This window comes from Podarcis pityusensis (genome assembly GCF_964106645.2).
Source record: "Podarcis pityusensis genome assembly, chromosome: Z".
NCBI lineage: Eukaryota > Metazoa > Chordata > Lepidosauria > Squamata > Lacertidae > Podarcis > Podarcis pityusensis.
In genome coordinates this window covers 42,564,507-42,584,556 of record NC_138044.1, presented here as the reverse complement: position 1 = coordinate 42,584,556, position 20,050 = coordinate 42,564,507, and the positions used below count along the sequence as shown (strand labels likewise).

At 47.3% G+C, this 20,050-nt stretch overlaps 1 protein-coding gene and 1 long non-coding RNA gene across 9 annotated transcripts in view; both read left to right on the top strand.

Annotated features, from left to right (window-relative positions):
• LOC308468751 (uncharacterized protein) overlaps positions 1-20,050 on the top strand; it is a 146,908-nt gene that overhangs the window by 4,604 nt on the left and 122,254 nt on the right. For 3 of the 8 annotated variants that reach the window (XM_080991180.1, XM_080991179.1, XM_080991173.1), the window contains exons 1-2: positions 1-132; positions 2,511-2,582. In XM_080991180.1, coding sequence (XP_080847306.1) covers positions 2,552-2,582 — 31 coding nt within the window. In that variant the 5' untranslated portion in view covers positions 1-132; positions 2,511-2,551. Of the gene's footprint in view, positions 133-2,507; positions 2,583-20,050 lie in introns of all 8 variants that reach the window. The other 5 variants (XM_080991178.1, XM_080991176.1, XM_080991174.1 and 2 more) reach the window with 3 other exon arrangements.
• LOC308468763 lies at positions 4,103-15,605 on the top strand. Its single transcript, XR_013981857.1, has 3 exons — positions 4,103-4,332; positions 11,585-12,239; positions 13,589-15,605. It is a non-coding gene; the product is annotated as an uncharacterized lncRNA (long non-coding RNA).

Genomic DNA, 20,050 nt, shown 5'->3' with positions numbered 1-20,050 from the left:
CCTCAGAGGAAATAGCGAGCAGCGCCTGCAGGGAAGAGTTCTATTTAGCAGCTTCGCTTCGCTTTAATCGGCCAAGGCGGCGTGCGAAGGCGTATTCCCCCTCTACGTCTGTCCGCACAACTGCCCTGCGAGGTAGGCCAGGTTGAGAGATTTTGTCGTCTTCATTCCCTGCCGTGTAGTTATCTCTTCAGACGGCCGTCGCGCCGCGACAGAGTCAGGTCGTGCATCCACAGCATGGCAACCCCCTTCCGGAGGGATACGGATTTTAAACAGTGTGTGGGTTTATTTCACTGTCATATATCTCATCTAGACATAGTGCAAGTTGCTGAAATGTGACCTAGTTGTAGAGTTCTCTCTCATAACGATTAGTGATAAAGTTGTTTATTATTATTATTATTATTATTATTATTTATATAATGTAGGAATGAATAACCCCTGGCACAGGTCTAATGCAGCACTCCCAGGATTTTTTTTCCTGCACCCCATAAGATAAGACCCCACAGATCTTGGTGGCAAATACATTGCACCAGGTTGGGCAGATCAAACCTCTCCACCAAGCCCAGCACCCCAATGTAAGTCCATGATCATCAGACTGATCATTTGATGGCCAGGATGAAGTAACACCCTTCACTTGGATAAACTGAGGAGCTGTGTAAGAGTGTTAAATGGCAACACCCAACCAGCATGAGAAATACAGTGGTGCCCCGCAAGACGAATGCCTCACAAGACGGAAAACTCGCTAGACGAAAGGGTTTTCCGTTTTTGAGTTGCTTCGCAGGACGAATTTCCCTATGGGCTTGCTTCGCAAGACGAAAATGTCTTGCGAGTCTTGAGATTTTTTCCCCGCTTTCCCCCCCTTTATCTAAGCCGCTAAGCCTTTAATAGCCTTTTAGCAGCTAATCCGATAAGCCGATAAGCCTTTAATAGCCGCTAAACCGCTAATAGCGCTAATCCGTTAAGCCGCTAATAGGGTTGCTTCGCAAGACGAAAAAAACCGCTAGACGAAGACTCTCGCGGAACGGATTAATTTCGTCTTGCGAGGCACCACTGTATGGAGGTTTGGCCAATGGGGAATATGGTAATCGTGTGTGTTTGTAGATACATATTTCTAGTAATCAGATAAGAGGGCAGACAAAGCAAAGTACTTTCCACAACACATTGAAAATTAACTTTGAAATTCACTACCACAAGATGTAGTGATGGATTTGACAAGGGGATTAGAAAAATTCATGGAGGATAAGGCTACTAGCCACAATGGCTGCCTCCACTGATGGAGACAATATGCCTCTGAATACCAATGGCTAGTAATCACAAGCAGGAAAAGCGCTGACTATTGCATTCAGGTTCTGCTTGTGGGTTTCCTATAGGCACCTTGGCAGCCACTGTGAACCGAATGCTGGACTAGATGGGCCAAGGGCTTGATCCAGCCAGGACTTTTGTTTTTTATATACATGTTTTTATTCATTTTTAGGTCAACAGAATTATACAACCAACAAAGAACATTACAACATATTAGTCGACACAACATGCTACAAGAATAAAAGTTCTGAATGTTCCATATATCTGTATTGGCTTAATTCAAGAAACCATTCTACAAGCTTAAATGAGAGTGTGGTGGTGATCTTTTGTGGTCTTCTGTTTTCACCTAGTCTAGAAACGGTTACCAAGTGCTGTAAAATAGGGTTACCAGACGTTCCTGGTTTCCAGGGACAGTCCCGGGATTTGCAAATCTGTACCTGGACAAATTCCATCCCTGGAATGTCCCCAGATTTGCAAATCTGTCCCCGGGAAACGTGGCAGTGGCAGTGGCAGCCTCAGCAGCCGGAGCCAGCCTGGTAGCGCAGTTGGCTCTGGCTGGCTTCAGGAGCTGCTTGCTGCCTCTGCCACTGCTGAAGGGGAACTAGGGACGTCCGGTGGTACAGATCTCTTGCCCCCTTCCCCCTTTGTTTTGACAGATTGGGGGAAGCTTCGGAGTCACAGGCGGGCGGGCGGGTGTTGCCCAGGAGGGGTGAAAGGCGCATGGTTTCTCTGCCAGGCATGGTGCAAAGCCCTTTTTTTGCACCCTGTGAAACATAAATGTGCAGAGTTTCTTTAAAAAACTGGGCAGCAGCGCGCTGCCCGCCCGTGACTCCTGAGCCTCCCCTGATCAGTCAAAACAAAGGAGGAAGGGGGCAGGAGATCAGGAAAGGCTCGGGTGTCACGGGCAGGCAGCACTCTGTTGCCCAGTTTTTAAAAAACTGCATTTATGTTTCACAGGGTGCGAAAGAAGGGCTTTGCACCTTTATACAATATGCATGTGTGCTTTTGCCTCGCTATCCCCACTACTGACTCCCTGTTGCTACTCAGCTCCCCCCCCCCCCAAAGTGTCCCTGGATTCATTGAAAAAAATCTGGTAACCATACTGTAAAAGGAAAAGTGAGCTGACTTGCCTTGAGTAACTTTCATTTGATTAGTTAATTCTTTTGTTATTGCAATTGACCAAACTGTTGTGTACCATGTGTCCAAAGCAGGACTGGCCCAAGAGATTTTGTCACCTGAGGGAAACCACAAAATGGCGTCTTCCTGCTGCCAGGCAAGAAGGGGTAAGTGAAGATCTACATTGGGGGCAAGGCGGGGGGGGGGGACAAAGATCTACATTGGGGGCAAGGGTGGAGGAGACCAGCAGTGCCTCCTAGTCACCAAGAGACCACTGTAGATGTGGCATGGGGGACCAGATCCAGCCTCCAAGGAGTGCGAAACAGCTGTTGCTGCCACCACGGCAGCAGCAGTGGGCAGTACATTCATCAAAGGCCCCTGTGGATCCTGCGGCCTGAGGCAGTTGCCTCACCTTGTCAGCCCTGATTGAAAGTAAGTCCCTCTGCATTATGCCAGGGCTTAAATGTTAAATCTGTTCTTCTTCAGGGTCCACAGCAATCTTTACAATAGCCATGTACGACAAGTCAATATGAAGTTCTAGTAGTTACAGAAACTATCTGTTTATTTTGTGGATTTGAATGTACATAGATTTGTGATATAGTCAGTATCTGCGTATCTTAAATGTTACCTGATTCTATCTACATATGATGTGTTAAAAAGGAAGAAATTGAGTTTTTGCTTACATAATTTGCTATGACAATGCCTATTTAATATTTATCAAGTCTCAACTCTGATATGAATAGGATCATAGAACCATAGAATTGTAGAATTGGAATGAACCCAAAGGTCATCTAGTCTAACCCCCTGCAATACAGGAATGGAAGATATGTTTTTGTTGAATCTACTCAGTACTTGATTTTTTTCCTGATTAAATATCCAGGAAGATACGCCAAGATATCAAAAATCAAAACCGTCAAGTTATTCAGAACTATACTATTGCATAAGTCTGATTTTATAAGTAGTCTTGGTACGTTGTTGTATCTGAAGCTGGAAAATGCATTTTCATTTACAGAAGGCAACAAAATAATCCTTTAACAATCACTGCTTATTTGTAACCTTAATTCATAGTGTAATTTTGAGATTGTTCATCAGTAGTATAAGGCAGAGAGTTTTAAGAGTAGGGATGCAGTTAGGAATGTTGTGTCTCAGTAAAAGTTCCTGGGTAAAACAGCTGTATTAGGTAAAGGGAAATGGAGTGAGCGAGTGACAGACTTTTTTGTGTGTTCACATCTTCCAAAGGTTTCTTTGAAGCCAGTAGTATTTAATTTAACTAAAGGAAAGAAGAATTCTGTCTCTCTTGCCTTGCCTAAGTTGGCAAAAGCCCTGGCTCACACTATTAGAGATGCAGCGGGGAATTCAGGTGAGAGCAGGAAAAGCTATTTGTCTTTAAAAAATTAAATTAATTTGGATTTTTTTATTATTTCAACAGTACAGGACAACAGAGGTAGGCAAAGTGGTGCCCCCAGGTGCTGTGGACTACAATTCTCATAAACCTGAGCCACAACATTTGAGGGTACCATGATGCCCATTTGTAGCATTGGGGTTCAAACTGCTGAAAGAAAGGGCTTCTTTGGGGTAACACTGCAGGTTGCTTTTAAAGATATATATCTCAGATATTCATAATTGTCCTTCGGCTTTTGGAAAGATGCGGGAAAGTCATCAGATTTTGCACATTTGCTGATTGAGAAATAAGATGCGGGAAAGTCATAAGATTTTGCAAATTCGCTGATTGAGAAATAACTGTAGCCTTCAGCACCACTTTTTCTTTTATCCTTGGCTTCATGCTGAGGTAATCTGCGCAGGAAAAAGAACTCATTACCATGAGTTCTCCTTCCTCTACTCATTATTATGTCCTCTTCCAGAAGCAACTGAGAATGTCCTCTGTAGCTGCTAACAGAAAATATTTTTAAAGATAGTGTCAGGGAACTGACATCGGAGCTAGAGGTGGAGGGGAGGCTCTCTAATGATGCTGGAGAAGGGCCCAGCAGGGAGAGAGGCAGCTCAGCAGATGGGGAAGCAATTCAGTGCAACACCAGGAATAAGGAGGGGCAGATGGGGGAATCAGAGAGAGGGCTCCCAGACTCTTCACCGGACACCAGCGGGGAGAGCACTGGTCCTCCGCTACCCACGCCCTCCCTGCGCAGAAGACTTCCGCGCAGAGAAAGTAGGAGGAGACTGGGTGTCAAACAACCTTTATGTTGGAAAAGGTCTAAGAAACGCCCACTGACGGATTCTGCTAGCGACTGAGGCAGCCACGAATTGAAGGGCTGTCCAGACAGAAAGGTTTAACAAGGCAACATAGCCAGGAGAGGCGGCAACTTATGCACGAGCAACCCCATACCATTATAGCAATCCGTCAGTCCCTGACGTTGCTTGTGCACAGCGGCAGGCAGCATCATGAGCAAAACCGGAGAAGCTGGCGCCACGGAGGGAGCAGCAGGAGTGCAAAATCTGGTGGAGAGGAACCGAGATTTGGAGCAGCATGTGGCTCTTCTAACGGCGCGGCTGGACGAAAGGCGGGCTCAAGATGCACAGGTCAGACCCACCCCCGTAGCAAGGAAGGTACCGGGACTGGTACACAAATTTGGAGGGAAGCCTTAGGACTATAGTGCGTTCCGGACGGAAATAGAGTACGCTTTGGAACTGCAGCAGAATGATTTTCAGACGACGGGGAGCGGGTGGCTTATATTGTTGGGCATCTGCAGGATGGGGCCAGGGAATGGATCAGGCCCCTAATGGCAACGCAGAATGCCGCCTTGAAGGACCTGAGGGAATTTTTTCAGGGGATGGACGCAATGTACTCCAGTGATGTGCAGCAAAGTGTGACTCGGCGGGAACTGATGAACTGTAAACAGGGGCACCAGTCATGCCATGTTAGTTCACCGGCTCGGGTGGGAACTGGACTCTGAACCCATTCAAATGTTGTTCGAGGAAGGGTTGTCCCCAACGGTGAAGGACGAGCTTTCCCGCACACCCCGCCCGCAGTCGATGGATCAGCTGACCAAGGCTGTGCTTGCGATTGGTGTAAGGCAGGAAGCGCGGGCTCAGGAGAAGCGGGAAGGGAGAGAGCAACGTTACCATGACTACCGCATTCCTGAAATACCAAGGCAGCCTTCCCCGCCGGCGGAGCCAATGGAAATAGATGGGGTGCGCGCGCGGGAGGTTTCAAATTCCAGCGACGGTCGCAAGAAGGAGGGAAAGGATTGGAAAACTAATAAGAAGTGTTTCCTCTGCCAGCGGCCAGGACATTTTGCCAGGGTCTGCCCTCAAAGAAAGGCCTGGCAAGGAATGGTGGGAGCTGCAGGGGGTGAGGAGGAGGTGGAAAAAGCAAAGGAGCCGGGAAACGACAACGCTTGGCTGCCACTCAGAGGGCACAGCAGCCAGGCCAGCAACCAATAGGAGTGCCCCAACCAGACCCCCCCAGGGCGGCTATAGCCATAGAAGTGGTGCTAGAACTCCCGAATGGGCACCCAGTCAAGGTGAAAGGGCTGTTGGATTCAGGCAGTTCCTGCAATTTCTTCAGCAAGGACTTTGCACTAGAGCACCAGCTCCACCTGCTGCCCTTAGATTTCCCCTTGCAAGTAACCACCATTGATGGCAGAGAGCTACTGGGAGGGGAAGTGACACACCAGACCCCACCAATGAGAATGAGGGTTTCCAGGCACTTGGAGACCATCGCCTTTCACGTAGCCTCACTGGCAGGGCCCCCAATAATATTAGGGATGAGCTGGCTAGCACAACATGATCCAGTGGTGGCGTGGCATCAGAGGACGGTCACCTTTGGGTCCGCTTACTGTTTGGAACACTGTCTAGGGGGGGAAACCCCAAGAATGACCGTGGCCAGGGTGGCTGGGATAGCTGTGGAGCGGAAAGGGGAGGTGCCACCACTATATGCTGACCTGCAGGAGGTCTTCAGCGAGAAGGAGGCGGATAGACTACCCCCCCATAGGCCCTTTGACTGCCAAATCAACTTGCTCCCAGGGGCGCAGCTGCCGGTGGGTAAACTGTATGCCATGTCAGACAGGGAGATGAAGGAGTTGCGGGAGTTTATTGACAAGAACCTGAAAAGAGGCTTCATAAGAGAATCAAAAGCTGTAGGGGGCAGTCCGGTGTTCTTTGTGGACAAAAAGGACACTAATCAACCCAGGCTCGTTGTGGACTATAGGGCCGTCAATTTGGTATCGGAACCAGTGACCTTCCCAATGCCCAGGATTGACGACATTTTAACACGGGTGAGGCAGGGGAAAATTTTTACCAAGCTTGATCTCAGGGGAGCATACAACTTGATTAGGATGAGGGAGGGGGACGAATGGAAGACCACAATGTTCACACCCCTGGGGGCCTTTGAGTACCTAGTTATGCCTTTTGGATTACAGTCGGGCTCCGCCTGTTTTCAAGCTTTCATGCACCACGTGTTGGGGTCCCTGCTGTACAAGAACTGCGTAGCCTTCTTGGACGACGTCTTAATCTATTCGGTCAATGAGGAGCAACATGTCAGAGACGTCAGGGAAGTGCTAAAACGACTGCAGAAGCACCAGTTGTGGGTCAAACTGGAAAAATGTCAGTTTCACGCCAGAGAAGTCGAGTTTCTGGGGTACAAGTTGTCAGACAAAGGCTTAGCGATGGACCCAAGCAAGGTGCAGGCAGTGCTGGAGTGGAAGGCTCCCAAAACCCGGAAGGATGTGCAGAGGTTCCTAGGGTTCAGCAACTTCTACAGGAAGTTCATCAAGAACTTCGCCCACTTGACAGCACCCATCACAGATTGTCTCAGTAGCAAAAGGAAGTTCGTCTGGACAGAGGAGGCCCAGCAATCCTTTGAAAAACTGAATAAGGCGTTCGCATCGGAAGAGCAGCTCCTTCACGTGGATCTGGAGAAACCCATGAGGCTAGAGACCGACACGTCCGACAGAGCCATTGGGGCGGTTCTTTTGCACCCAGGGAGGAGCAAGCAGGAATGGAAACCGTGTGCCTTTTTCTTGAGAAAGCTGAACAAGTCGGAGCAAAACTATACTGTGTATGACCGCGAATGCTTGCGATCTGTGCGGTGTTTTGTCGATGGCGCCATCTTCTAATAGGGGCACAGCACAAGATCCAGGTTTGTACAGATCACAAGAACTTGGAATACTGGAGGACCGCACGAGTACTCAACCAGAGACAGATTCGATGGGCACCGGAGTTCTCCAAGTTTTCCTTCGAAATCCGATACGTACCTGTGGAGGAAAACGTGAGAGCAGATGCGCTCTCCAGGAAGCCAGAGTACTGGGAAGAAGAGGGGCCGCCGGAGATACGACACGTGATCCCCGAGGTCCGGTGGGTGTGTGGGGGAATCTTGGTGGGGAAACGAGAACTGGCCGGACTCACTAGAAACGACGTGTTCGCACAAACTAAAATCCGGGAAATCCGAGATGGAAGAGAAACCCAGGGAGGGTTTGAGGAGAAGGAAGGGGTGCTGTACTATAAGGGGGCGCTGTATGTACCGGGGGAGACCCTACGGGGGAAGGTACTCAAACAACTCCACGACAACCCCACAGCTGGACACTTTGGACAGCACAAAACCATGATGCTTGTCACCAGGCAGTTCTGGTGGCCCAGGGTGAGGGAGGATGTACGGGAATATGTACGGGGTTGCGACCGCTGCCAAAGGGCAAAGGGGGAGCGGGCTGCCCTCGCAGGATTACTGGAACCCTTACCCACGCCGGGATAACCCTGGGAGGTGGTGTCCATTGATTTTATGACCGATCTGCCCAAGTCCCGGGGAAAGACAGCAGTCATGGTAGTGGTCGACTTACTGACAAAAATGTGCCATTTTATAGCCTGCTCACATGCGGCTACGGCAGAGGAAACAGCCAGGTTGTTTGTAGATCACATCTTCAGGTTGCATGGGGCTCCCTCGAGGGTTATCTCCGACCGCGGGAAACAATTTACTTCCCGGTTCTGGAGGAAGCTCATGAGATTGCTACAGGTCGAAGTGGGCTTCTCGACGGTGAGACACCCGGAAACCAACAGGCAAGCAGAAAGAGCGAACAGTATACTCCAGCAATACCTATGCTGTTATGTCAGGGAGAGGCAGAACGATTGGGTGGAGAAACTAGCGCTGGCTGAATTTGCGTACAATAACGCTGAACATGTGTCCACGGGAATGAGCCCGTTCATGGCCAATTATGGGTGTCACCCCAGGGCCTTCCCGGGGAGTGGGGAGGAAAGTTGGAGCGTGCCTGCGGCAGAGCAGTTTGTGGAAGAAATGGAGGCCCTGCACCAGCAACTTAAGATGAACTTGGAGCGGGCCAAGGAAATTTACAAGAGGCAGGCAGACAAGCACCGTAGGGAAGGGGAAACCATACGGGTGGGGGACAGAGTGTGGTTGTCAACCCAAGGGTTACCCTTTAAGGGGGGTGCAAGAAGTTGCAGCCCAGGCGGCTGGGACCGTTTGAAGTAACACAGCAGGTGAACCCTGTGGCATTCAAGCTCAAGTTGCCTGACAGCATGAAAATACACCCGGTGTTCCATAGGTCCCTACTCTCACCGTACAGGGAGGGGCGGGAATTCCCGGGGCGAGAGGGAGAAGTCACCACACACCCGCAGGTAGAAGAGAGGGAGCACCACCACTTGGCCACGGAAATACTTGATTCAAGGTGGCGAGGACGCCAGGTGGAGTACTTGGTAGCTTGGGAGGGAGAACCCGGGTCGGAAAACACGTGGGTTCCCGCAGAGGCAATTGATGACGGGTATCTGGTGGAGGAATGCCACCGCCTGTTCCCGGGCAAACCCAAACCACTGGCGAGATTCTGGGAGGAGCAATTTGGAACCACAGACGATGAAGAGGATTTTGTGGGTTTTCCTGCCTCCGAGGAAGAGGGAGGAGAGGTTTCGGAGGAAGAAGAATCAGACTGGGAGGCCCACCCCGCGGGAAGGGATCAGAATGGGTGGGAAGCGGGCTTCGAATCCTCTGAGGATGACGACAGCTCCTTCCGGGGGTTCCCCGCATCGTCGGCCAAAGAAAGGGACGAAGTTGGATCAACAGGTTGGGCCGGGGGTGGAGGGGGTCCTGGGGGGGAGGTGGATGTCAGGGAACTGACATCGGAGCTAGAGGTGGAGGGGAGGCTCTCTAATGATGCTGGAGAAGGGCCCAGCAGGGAGAGAGGCAGCTCAGCAGATGGGGAAGCAATTCAGTGCAACACCAGGAATAAGGAGGGGCAGATGGGGGAATCGGAGAGAGGGCTCCCAGACTCTTCACCGGACACCAGCGGGAAGAGCACCGGTCCTCCGCTACCCACGCCCTCCCTGCGCAGAAGACTTCCACGCAGAGAAAGTAGGAGGAGACTGAAACTTTCTTTGTTAGGCCGAATTGCTGCTATCAAGATGAATGTATTGCCAAAGATGTTGTTTTTGTTCCAAACACTTCAGGTTTTGGACAGAACGGAGTGCTTTCAGAAGTGGCAGAGAGATATTTCTAAATTTGTCTGGCAGGGCAAAAAGCCCAGAATTAAGTTTAAGATATTAACCGATACGAAAGAAAGAGGGGGCTTTGCCCTGCCAGATTTAAAGTTGTACTATGAGGCCGCAGCGTTCTGCTGGCTAAAAGACTGGCTACTTCTTGAAGACACTGACGTGTTGGATTTGGAAGGGTTTAACAATGCTTTTGGATGGCATGCATACTTATGGTACGACAAGGTTAAAGCAAATAACGCCTTTAAGAACCATATTGTCAGAAAATCACTGTTTAATGTCTGGACAAAATATAAAGACTTGCTGGAAAATAAAACTCCAAGGTGGCTTTCACCTTTGGAAGCTAAGGCCCGAAAAAGACCCAATATGGAGGCTAAATGGCCAAAATATTGGGAAATATTAGAAAAAGATGGAGACAATTGGAAATTGCAGAGTTTGGAGAAAATGAAGGATAAAGTGCGAGACTGGTTACATTACGCTCAGATTAAAGAAGTTTTTAAAAATGACAAGAAACTAGGGTTCCAGGTGGAGAAATCGAAACTAGAAACAGAATTGTTAGAACCAAAGACTAAGGTACTTTCAAGGATGTATAACTTGCTGTTAAAATGGAATACACAAGATGAAATGGTTAAATCGGCTATGATAAGGTGGGCACAGGACATCGGGTATAATATCATGTTTGAGGATTGGGAAAGGTTGTGGAGTACTGGGTTGAACTTTACTGCATGCAATGCTTTGAAAGAAAATGTAATGAAAATGATATATAGATGGTATATGACCCCAGTCAAACTTGCAAAAATTTACCACCTGTCTGATAATAAGTGTTGGAAATGTAAAGAGAGTGAAGGAACATTCTTCCACCTCTGGTGGACCTGCCCTAAAGTGAAGGCGTTCTGGGAAATGATTTATAATGAACTGAAAAAGGTATTTAAGTATACCTTCACAAAGAAACCAGAGGCCTTTCTTTTGGGTATTGTCGGCCAAGGGGTGGTAAAGAAGGACCGGACATTTTTTATGTATGCAACAACAGCAGCAAGGATACTACTTGCAAAGCACTGGAAAGCTCAAGATCTACCCACACTGGAAGAATGGCAGATGCAACTGATAGACTACATGGAACTGGCTGAGATGACCGGCAGAATTCGTGACCTGGGAGAAGAGAAGATGGAGGAGGATTGGAAGAAATTTAAGAATTATTTACAAAAACATTGCAATTTGAGTGAATGCTAAGCAGGATGCTAGATCATAAATAATTGAGCACCACTAACTTAGATGACTTAAGATAATAAGTGAGATTGAGAAAATATAACTCTTTTTGAGAATTATAAGATTATAAATATATAGATGGGATACAAGAATGTAAATAAGATAATAAATTGCTGGTAAAAAGTTATAACGATGAAAGTGGGAGCGGGAGATGTGAGGAAGTCCAAAAAAAAAAAGTGAAAGTATGTTAAGATATTTGTTATACTGCCTGTTACATTTATTCTTATTGTAAACTCCAATAAATATATTTTTTTTAAAAAAAGAGAAAGTAGGAGGAGACTGGGTGTCAAACAACTTTTATGTTGGAAAAGGTTTAAGAAACGCCCACTGACGGATTCTGCTAGCGACTGAGGCAGCCACGAATTGAAGGGCTGTCCAGACAGAAAGGTTTAACAAGGCAACATATCCAGGAGAGGCGGCAACTTACACACGAGCAACCCCATACCATTATAGATAGGTAGGATAAAGATTAAGTCCTCTGTATCCACAGTCAAAGATGGTGACCTCAAAAGTACTGATCATGTCTTCTCATTACTGCTTTTTTAAAAAAAGACTTTTAGATACTGCTGTGAATGGAATGTTCATTCTGCCATTTAAATTATTTTACCCTTGCAAGGCAAGGGTACTAACTGAGAGTTAGTATTTCCATGCTCCCTGTAAATTGTACTTTTCTTTTTTCAAGTGAAGCCCGTTGCAATTTGATGTTCCCCACCGTTGGCTTCAGTACTTCATGGAATCATAGAACTGTAGAGTTGGAAGTGACCATGAGAGTCATCTAGTCCAACACCCCTGCAATGCAGGAATCTTTTCTCCAATGTGAGGCTTGAACCCACTATCCTGAGATTAAGAGTCTCATGTTATCCCTCAGTGTCTTGAATCAACATATTCTGATTCAGACTCCAGAATTTGTAGTTGATGAAGAGAGAACGTTTCATTTCTAATTGGAAACTAGCTCCACAAAGGCAATGGATAATTAGGGAGGATAACAGTCCAGAGATAGCCAGAGATTAATTCTACAAATTTCACCTCAGTGCATGCTGAAAAAACTACAGGCAGTTCATGTTGGCTTCTGAATACACTGAATCCTTCAGGTCTGTTTCCCTAGTTCAGGGGTCTGCAACCTTTAAGACAAAAAGAGCCACTTGGACCCGTTTCCGAAGAAAAAAAAACTGGGAGCCGCAAAACAAGCCAAATGTAAATAACCACACATTCTTCCCCTTCCCCCATTCTCTCTCTTTTCCCTGAGTCTATTTCAGATAGCAAAGAGGGGTATGGTACCTCTCATATCCATTTTTTGCAAAGCACCATGTGCGTAGAGGGCATTAAACAAATTAATACATAGAAAAGTGTCTGTCCCTCCCTGCAGTTCAACTCCCTCTCTTTTTACTAACAGAACATATCCATTCCTTCTGTTGGTGCAACTTTCTCATCATTTCTACATAGCAGCATTTATAAACCAGTGCCAGAGAAACTGGGTGAAAGGAAGGTGAGAGGGAAGAGATATGAATATTTATGTGTGTATATGTATACACCTACACAATTACAGGTTTGAAGCCAACTTAAAATAAAAAGAGCTGGTAAGCAAAGGAATCTGTGGTGCTTTCCATGTGATCCGGGGACATGTCAGCTAATACTTTTTCCTTTCTTTTTCATTTGCTTGTCTTCAGCAAATCTCGAGGGGGAAGGGAGAAGGGCAGGAATTGCATAGGCACGAGAGAACGGGGGAAATCCCGCATGCAGGATTTTGGTGCCTAACAGCCCCCCCTCCCTCTGCAATTGCTCTTGTGCTCCCCCGCCTCTCTCTGAGGCCGAGATGCTGCATCACAGCACCTGCTGGCTACCTCTGGACCCCCTCCTCGTCACTGATGTTATTCACCCCTTCCTCCCCGACAGGGAGGGCGGGCCCATTTTGTGGTTCACCTCAGGTGCTCTCCCTCAACTCGGCGGCCAGTCAGAAGCAAGGCACGGAAAAGGATCCCGAAGCACGACCGCCACCCCTCACACACACACACACACACACACAAAAACCCCGCCCCGCCATTTCCCTTGAGCGCACGCGCTCTCTCTCCCTCGCCTCAGGTGCCTCGCGCGCGGGGCTGAGGAGAGCGTGGCCTGGGAGAGCGCTTCCCCTCGCCGCCGCTGCCCGTCCTACCCCGGGGGAAGCTATGAGCCATGAAGCCGCCTGGCAGAACTTCCCTCCGGCGGCAGAAGCAGCAGCAGCAGCAGCCCTTCTCCAGCCGCCGCCGCCTCCTCCTCCATCCCAGCAGCTGCCGCCTCTCGAGCTCCGCTGCCGCCGCCGCCTTGCTTTGCCCGGCTCGGCTGCCCAGCTCCATCCCCCTCTTTCTGGCGCTTCTGCTTTTCTGCTCAGGGTCCCCGAGGATCTGCGGAGCTGCGGCAAAGGTGTAAAAGAGCCGCATGCAGCTCCGGAGCCGGGGTTGCCGACCCCTGCCCTAGTTGTTAGGACTAAACCTGCCTATTCATTGCCCTACAGTCCTCTGTGGAAAGTCAGGAAGTCCTTAAAGAATATTCTAGAGTCCATAATCCAAGAACATGAACTTTGAATTTGGATAGCTTTGAGTTTTTTAATCTGTTTCATTCTGGTGTAAGGGAGATTTGTCTGGTGTCTTCATTATATATCTTGAGGTGCCTCTTCAACCTGGCATTGGCTGATTAACATTCTACAGCCTTTTAAATGTTTTTGCAGTGCGTGTGTCATTATTGTGTTGTTTTTGTTTTAACTATTTATTTATGCTTTTACTTTATATTTTTATCTTGTGAAGTGCCTTGAGATCTTGTGATGAAGGGTAGTACCGTATTTTTCGCTCTATAGGACACACTTTTCCCCCTCCAAAAATTAAGGGGAAATGTGTGTGCGTCCTATGGAGCGAATACAGGCTCCTTGGCTTCAGCGATAGCAACGTGAAGCCTCCGAAGCGCAGAGGGAGCGCTCCCAGTCCCACCAGGAGATGCTGGGGACTGAGCCTGATGCCTTCTGCATGCTAAGCAGTTGTTCTACCACTGAGCTATGGCCCTAGCTCACAATATTGCTGTCAGGATAAAATGGAGAAGGTGGAGGCTGAAGTGTGTATGCTCTGTGGAGGAAAGGTGGGATAGAAGCATAAGAAGGAATAAAGTGTGTAAACTAGCCTATTAAGTGAATAAACCACAGTATATTTTTAACTTACTCTCCTAATAATTTGTATATAAATTTTAAAAGTAGTATATAAATTATGTTAAATAAAAAAAGAGGAAATGTTCAGACTTTCAAACAGTATGTTATGCCTGAGCCTTCATTGCTGAAACTCCCAACAGCATTTTCATGCTCACAAACACCTGATGAAGGAACCATTGTGACATAACCCATTCAAGCAGAGTGAAGGGGCAACAGGCTGTCAACAGTGGCAGTAGTTGGGGGCTCCCATCTACTCAAAAGCCACAGAAAGTCTTTTCATACTGCCTGAGGAATTAATCCCTTCTTTAACATTCATAATTGCTGGATCGATTTAACAGGACTGGAGCTAACATTTGCTTGGATTTGGCACCATTGATAGGGAACTGCCTGCTGCATCCTCCGCTTTGAAGTTACCCTGGTCTTTGGGCCTCCAGCACCTTCTTCAGCATGTCCAACCCATCTAAGAGGCGTATGATACTGGTGTTCCACTGGGTTAGGAAGAAGCCCCTGACAGAGAAGCCGTGCTCTACCATCTCGGCCAGACCTTCTGCCTCTGCACCGGCTTGCAACACTCCTCACATTTCACCCTACTTCACGAGGAGCAAGACACAACCCGCTCCGCTCAGGAGGTCCAGCAGGCGCAAGGTGCTGCGATTGCCAAATCTCACCGACCCCAAGTTTTTAAGATCTGTCATTGGCACCGTTGGCTGGAAGAGAGCCCGCAGGCATGGCAAGCAAAAGACGACTCCAGCGGGAACAGGAAAAGGGGTGAGGGCTAGGCTAGAGGCAAGAAGGCTCCAAAGCTATTTGCGGGGTGGGATTGCTTTGGAAGATGCCTTCTCACAATCTCTACCCTTGAACCACGTAAGAACATCAGAAGTGCCTGCTGGATGAGGCCACATTGGCCTGTCTAGTCCAGCACCCTGTTCTCACAGTGGCCAACCAGAGGCCTGTGGAAACAAGAGCATTCTGTATTCCCTTCCTGCATCTTCCAGCAACTACTATTCACAAACGTTACTGCCACTGACTGTGGAGGTAGAGCATAGCCATCGTGCCTAGTGGCCATTGATAGCCTTTCCTGCATAAAAGGATCCAAGTTGGTGGCCGTCCCAGCTTTCTGTGGGATTGAGCTTCCAGAGGGGTAGCTGAGCATGTCTGCTGCAGGAAAAACAGGCATTAAAAGCACATTTCTCCCAAAGAATCCTGGGAATTGCAGTTTGTAAAGGGTGCTACAACAGTTCCCAGGATTCTTACAGGGGAGAAGCGATAATACTTTTAATGTATGGTGTGTACACAGCCTCAAATTAGCTCCATCAGCTCTGTAATACTAGAGCAAAGATAATGCATATTGTTGTACTTTTATAAATATTATAAAACCCATTCCTGCAAGCCATGTAGTCTGGAATAAACCCAGTCACCCCTCCCATCATTAATTGTTTCTACTAGGTGGGGAGGGGTGTTGGATCTGCTTCCCTGCCTTGAAGAAAGGTGCAGGTCAGGTGTGTGCCCAGACCTGGCCACGCTTCGAAAGAGAGGTGTGTTGGTTCAAGGTGGCCACGCGGCCTGCAACTTGCACTCCTTCCTGACGTGTCTTCCCCAAACCCCTTCTTCCAGAGGCTGTGTTGAAGTTTTCCATCATGTGGAACACAAACTGGCGGAACTACCTCGAGGCTCAGGCAGTGGTGGAAACCTTCCTCAAGCATGAGGAGCCTCTTGCAATACGAAGGGATCAAAGCAGCTGTGGAGTCTCTCCTACCATACACGGCACTTCCAGAGGCTGGGCCGGTTACTGCAGGCCTCCATGTTCCTTGATTTTATGTGACAAAATGTGAAGTTGCCTGACGCCGCCAAGTGGGACGAGGAGATGGACACGTGATGAGCTTTCTTTATTTATTATTAATTTTATTGAGTACAAATTAGAAAAAAATACAAATATACTAAAAAAGGAAAACACATGTAACCAATAAAAAATTAGAAAACATTTTACCTCTTCTGATATTTACAATTATTTGCACCTCTACAAAACAATATTCACAAGAAAGACAAGAAATGAAAGGTAAAATATAAAAGAAAAGAACAAGAAGAAGATAAAGAAAAGAAGAAGATAAAGAATAAGATCAAGACTGAGAATTTTAAAAGTAGATAAGTATTCACTATACACAGCCATTTCCAATCTATATTTATGTTCAGTTATGTATTTTCATCATATCCTTATCTATCTTAATTAAAATATTTTTAAAAGACTTCCACCGTTTACCTCACGCGTTTTTGATAGTCCATTTGTCAAAACTTGTGTTCTTCATATTTTTCCTTTGGGCTGCGCTCCGAAGGCTTCAGGGATCTTTGAGACTGGCGGTGGGGCAAAGCAGCGCTTCCCCCCCACTGCCAGCCCCACAAGCTTGGGGGGCGGTGGGAAGGCGGCACACAGCCTTTGCGCTGCTCCCTGACCTGGTCTTTGAGGCTGACGGTCTTAGAGCAGCACTCCCCCTCCCCCGCCAGCCCCAAAGAGCAGGTCAAAAGGAACCCCAGGCCTCCGGAGCCCAGCGGGAACTCCCACCATGCTCCTGAGGCTTCGGGTTGCATTCACTGAAGCCTGGAGAGCGAGAGGCTTCCAAGGAACTCCTGCTGCGCTCTGGAGGCTTCGGGTGAATGCACCTTGAATGCACAAGAAAAAATTTCTCCCCCTCTCTGCACAGCACCCCTTCAGTGAAGCGGCAGGAGAAATGGAAGGGGCTCCGTTTCTTCTGCCGCTTCGCTGAAGGGGTGCTGAGCAGAGAGGGGGAGATTTTTTTTTTCTTGTTCTCCCCCTCTAAAACAAGGTGCGTCCTATGGTCGGGTGCGTCCTATAGAGCGAAAAATACGGTATATAAATCTAATAAAATAAGATACTGAGAGAGACTGAAGGAACTGAAGGGGGGATGGAAAGAGTAATGGTCTGGTTGTGTGTTTGGCAATGCTGGCACTATTGGAGGAGAACAAAGAGTGAAGATGAGATACTGTAGCTGTAACGAATGGGATTTAAGAATGGGGATTTCTGGGAAGAGAGCTGCAAGAAGCTTGCTATGTTAGCTTTGATAATTAACATAAAACTTCCATGTTCACAGGCAGTGTACCTCTGAATACATGATTTTGGGGACAAATAATAGGGGAGGGCTGGCTGTTTGTGTTCTTCCTGGTTCTTCCTGGTTGTATTCTGGTAGAACACAGTGCTGCGTAGGATAGTTCTTTTTTTAATTTAGTGCAGCAATCCTGACTATGTGAAGGCCTTGTTTATGGATCTGGCCTTGTTTGTCTCAAACTCTTGGCATTTATTTCTTCCTTTTATGATGGAGATACTTACTAAGCAAGCAATGAAATCTTTCCCCTTTTGGTGTCTAGCTAGAGGCAGCACAGCATTAGTTGTTTGTTTGTTTGTTTGTTTAATTTGTATACCATCCTTTATCTGATGATCTCATGGTGGTTCACAGCATAAAAATACTAGATAAAAACACAAAATACATAATAAAGGCAAGAACAAAAACAAAACAAAACTCCCTCCCACAAAAACATTTAAAAGGATGCAGGATGTTAATCAGCCAAAGGCCTAGTTGCAGAGGAATGTTTTTGCCTCGCACCTAAAGGTGAATAATGAAGATGCTGGGTGAGCATCCCTGGGGTAAAGGTAAAGGGACCCCTGACCGTTAGGTCTAGTCGTGGCCGACTCTGGGTTGCGGCGCTCATCTCGCTTTATTGGCCGAGGGAGCCGGCGTACAGCTTCCGGGTCATGTGGCCAGCATGACTAAGCCGCTTCTGGCAAACCAGAGCAGCGCACAGAAACGCCGTTTACCTTCCCGCCGGAGCGGTACCTATTTATCTACTTGCACTGCGTGCTTTCGAACTGCCACAAATAGGAGACATGCAGAAAAGGCCTGTGCTCATGTTGCCACCCTCTTGACCTCTCAAGAAGGAGGTACACGAAGAAGGGCATCAGATGATGGTTTCAGAGTCCAAGTAGGTTCACAGGTATTTTACCTCTACCAGCAAGAAAATAATGCAGAAGAGAACATCCACCAGACTCTGAAGCAAACAAACGAATAAAGAAAAGCCCTCATGCCATGCAGGCTGGAAGCGGCACAGAATCCTGGAAAAGAACTGTTACAAAAGTTAGACACCACACCCACCCAATCTCTGCCAAACATGGCAAGATTCCAGGGGGTTCCAGGCTATGTGTTCCAGAGAGAATCAAGACGCAGCACAGACCATCGTACTTTTAGAAATATGGTTTAATTGACACATATTTACACCTTTAGTACAGATGTAAGTACAGAGGGAGTACAGATCTTACAACCTGGTCACCTTAAGTGGGGCTCCCCCACACATCCAGCAGTGAAGCACAAGCCCAAAGGATCTCTTCAACTCTGCCTTCAGCCAGCCAGCCAAGATCGCTCTGGCCTTTTTCATCTAGTCTAAGCCTCCTGCCAAAGGCCCTAAACTCTTCCTGTGAAATCATGCCTAGTTACCCTGGCAACCTTCGAAATCCCCAGTGTCTGTTCACACCTCAAGGTGAGGGGGAAGGACAGTTCTTTTGCATAGCCAATGGCCCTCAGAGGCCCTGTATTGTTTCTTCATTGCCCTAGCTTGGCCAAGTCATTTTGCATAGGATAGCCCAGGAACTCCTCAGCAGGTTGTACTCCCTTCATATCCCAAATAATCAGTATCATACCATTTATTAATTTTTAGGGATTAGGGGGTCCCTGCCCCCGAAACCTATAACAGCACTGTGGAATATCCTGAACAAGGACACATTCTGCTCAAATATACAGCTTGGACAAGGGACCCAGAGAACTTTGGCATCATTGACTGAAGCTGAAGCGATGGGCAAAGAAATATACTGCATATCAGAACTGGCTATTCTAGAGCAGCTCCTGGCTGCTTGTCTTGGAAACACAGCTGGGTCAGTAAATGTAGTTACCTGGGTATAAGGTTTCATACGAAGTCAGTGTGGAGACAAAGATGTAGGAAGAGCACATGAGACAGTTTCACCCATATGATCCCTAGAGATTGAGGATGTGAAATATCCCATTTGACCCTAAAAATTCCCACCAGATGGTTGCTCTCTTCAGGCCATTCATTCCACTAGAAAACTTGTGAGTAGTCTGTTCAGATAATTTTTGTACCTTCTCTGGGTAATTTGCCAGGGTAGTCTGAAAATCCTAATAAATTAACAATCCAAATCAATAAAGATGACCTTTAAAAGGATTGGGGATGTTGCGCCTTTTCAGATATTGATTTGAAGGAGAATGCTTGGTTAATGCTGATGCAACCATATTAAACAGTGTTTTATGCCTTCCTGGCATTCCCCTAGGTGGCCCCAGAACCCACGTAACAGAATCTCAGGCTTCTAAGTGATTAAAAACATGTTCTCATCACTTCCTTTCCTCTTGCTTTGAACTGTCAGGCAACCTTTCTCATCTTGTCTTATGAAACAATAGTTTTTAAGAAATCTCAACCTAGTTGAGGATGGCAATGCAGTTTCTCTTCCTGAAAGCAGTAAGCATAAATGCAGTCATTCTGCTCCTAGTCCTTATGGCAAAATATGTATCAATTTCCTGGAGAAAATTGAAAGAAATGTAGCAGCTACCTGTTACATAGCTTTAAGTATTACACATGGTTGTTTTTGTGTGTGTCTGTATGTGTGTGTGTAAACAATAGAACAGCAGCAGCAGCAGAAAAAGCATGGGGTGGGTGGCAGAGACTCATTGGCAGTACAGT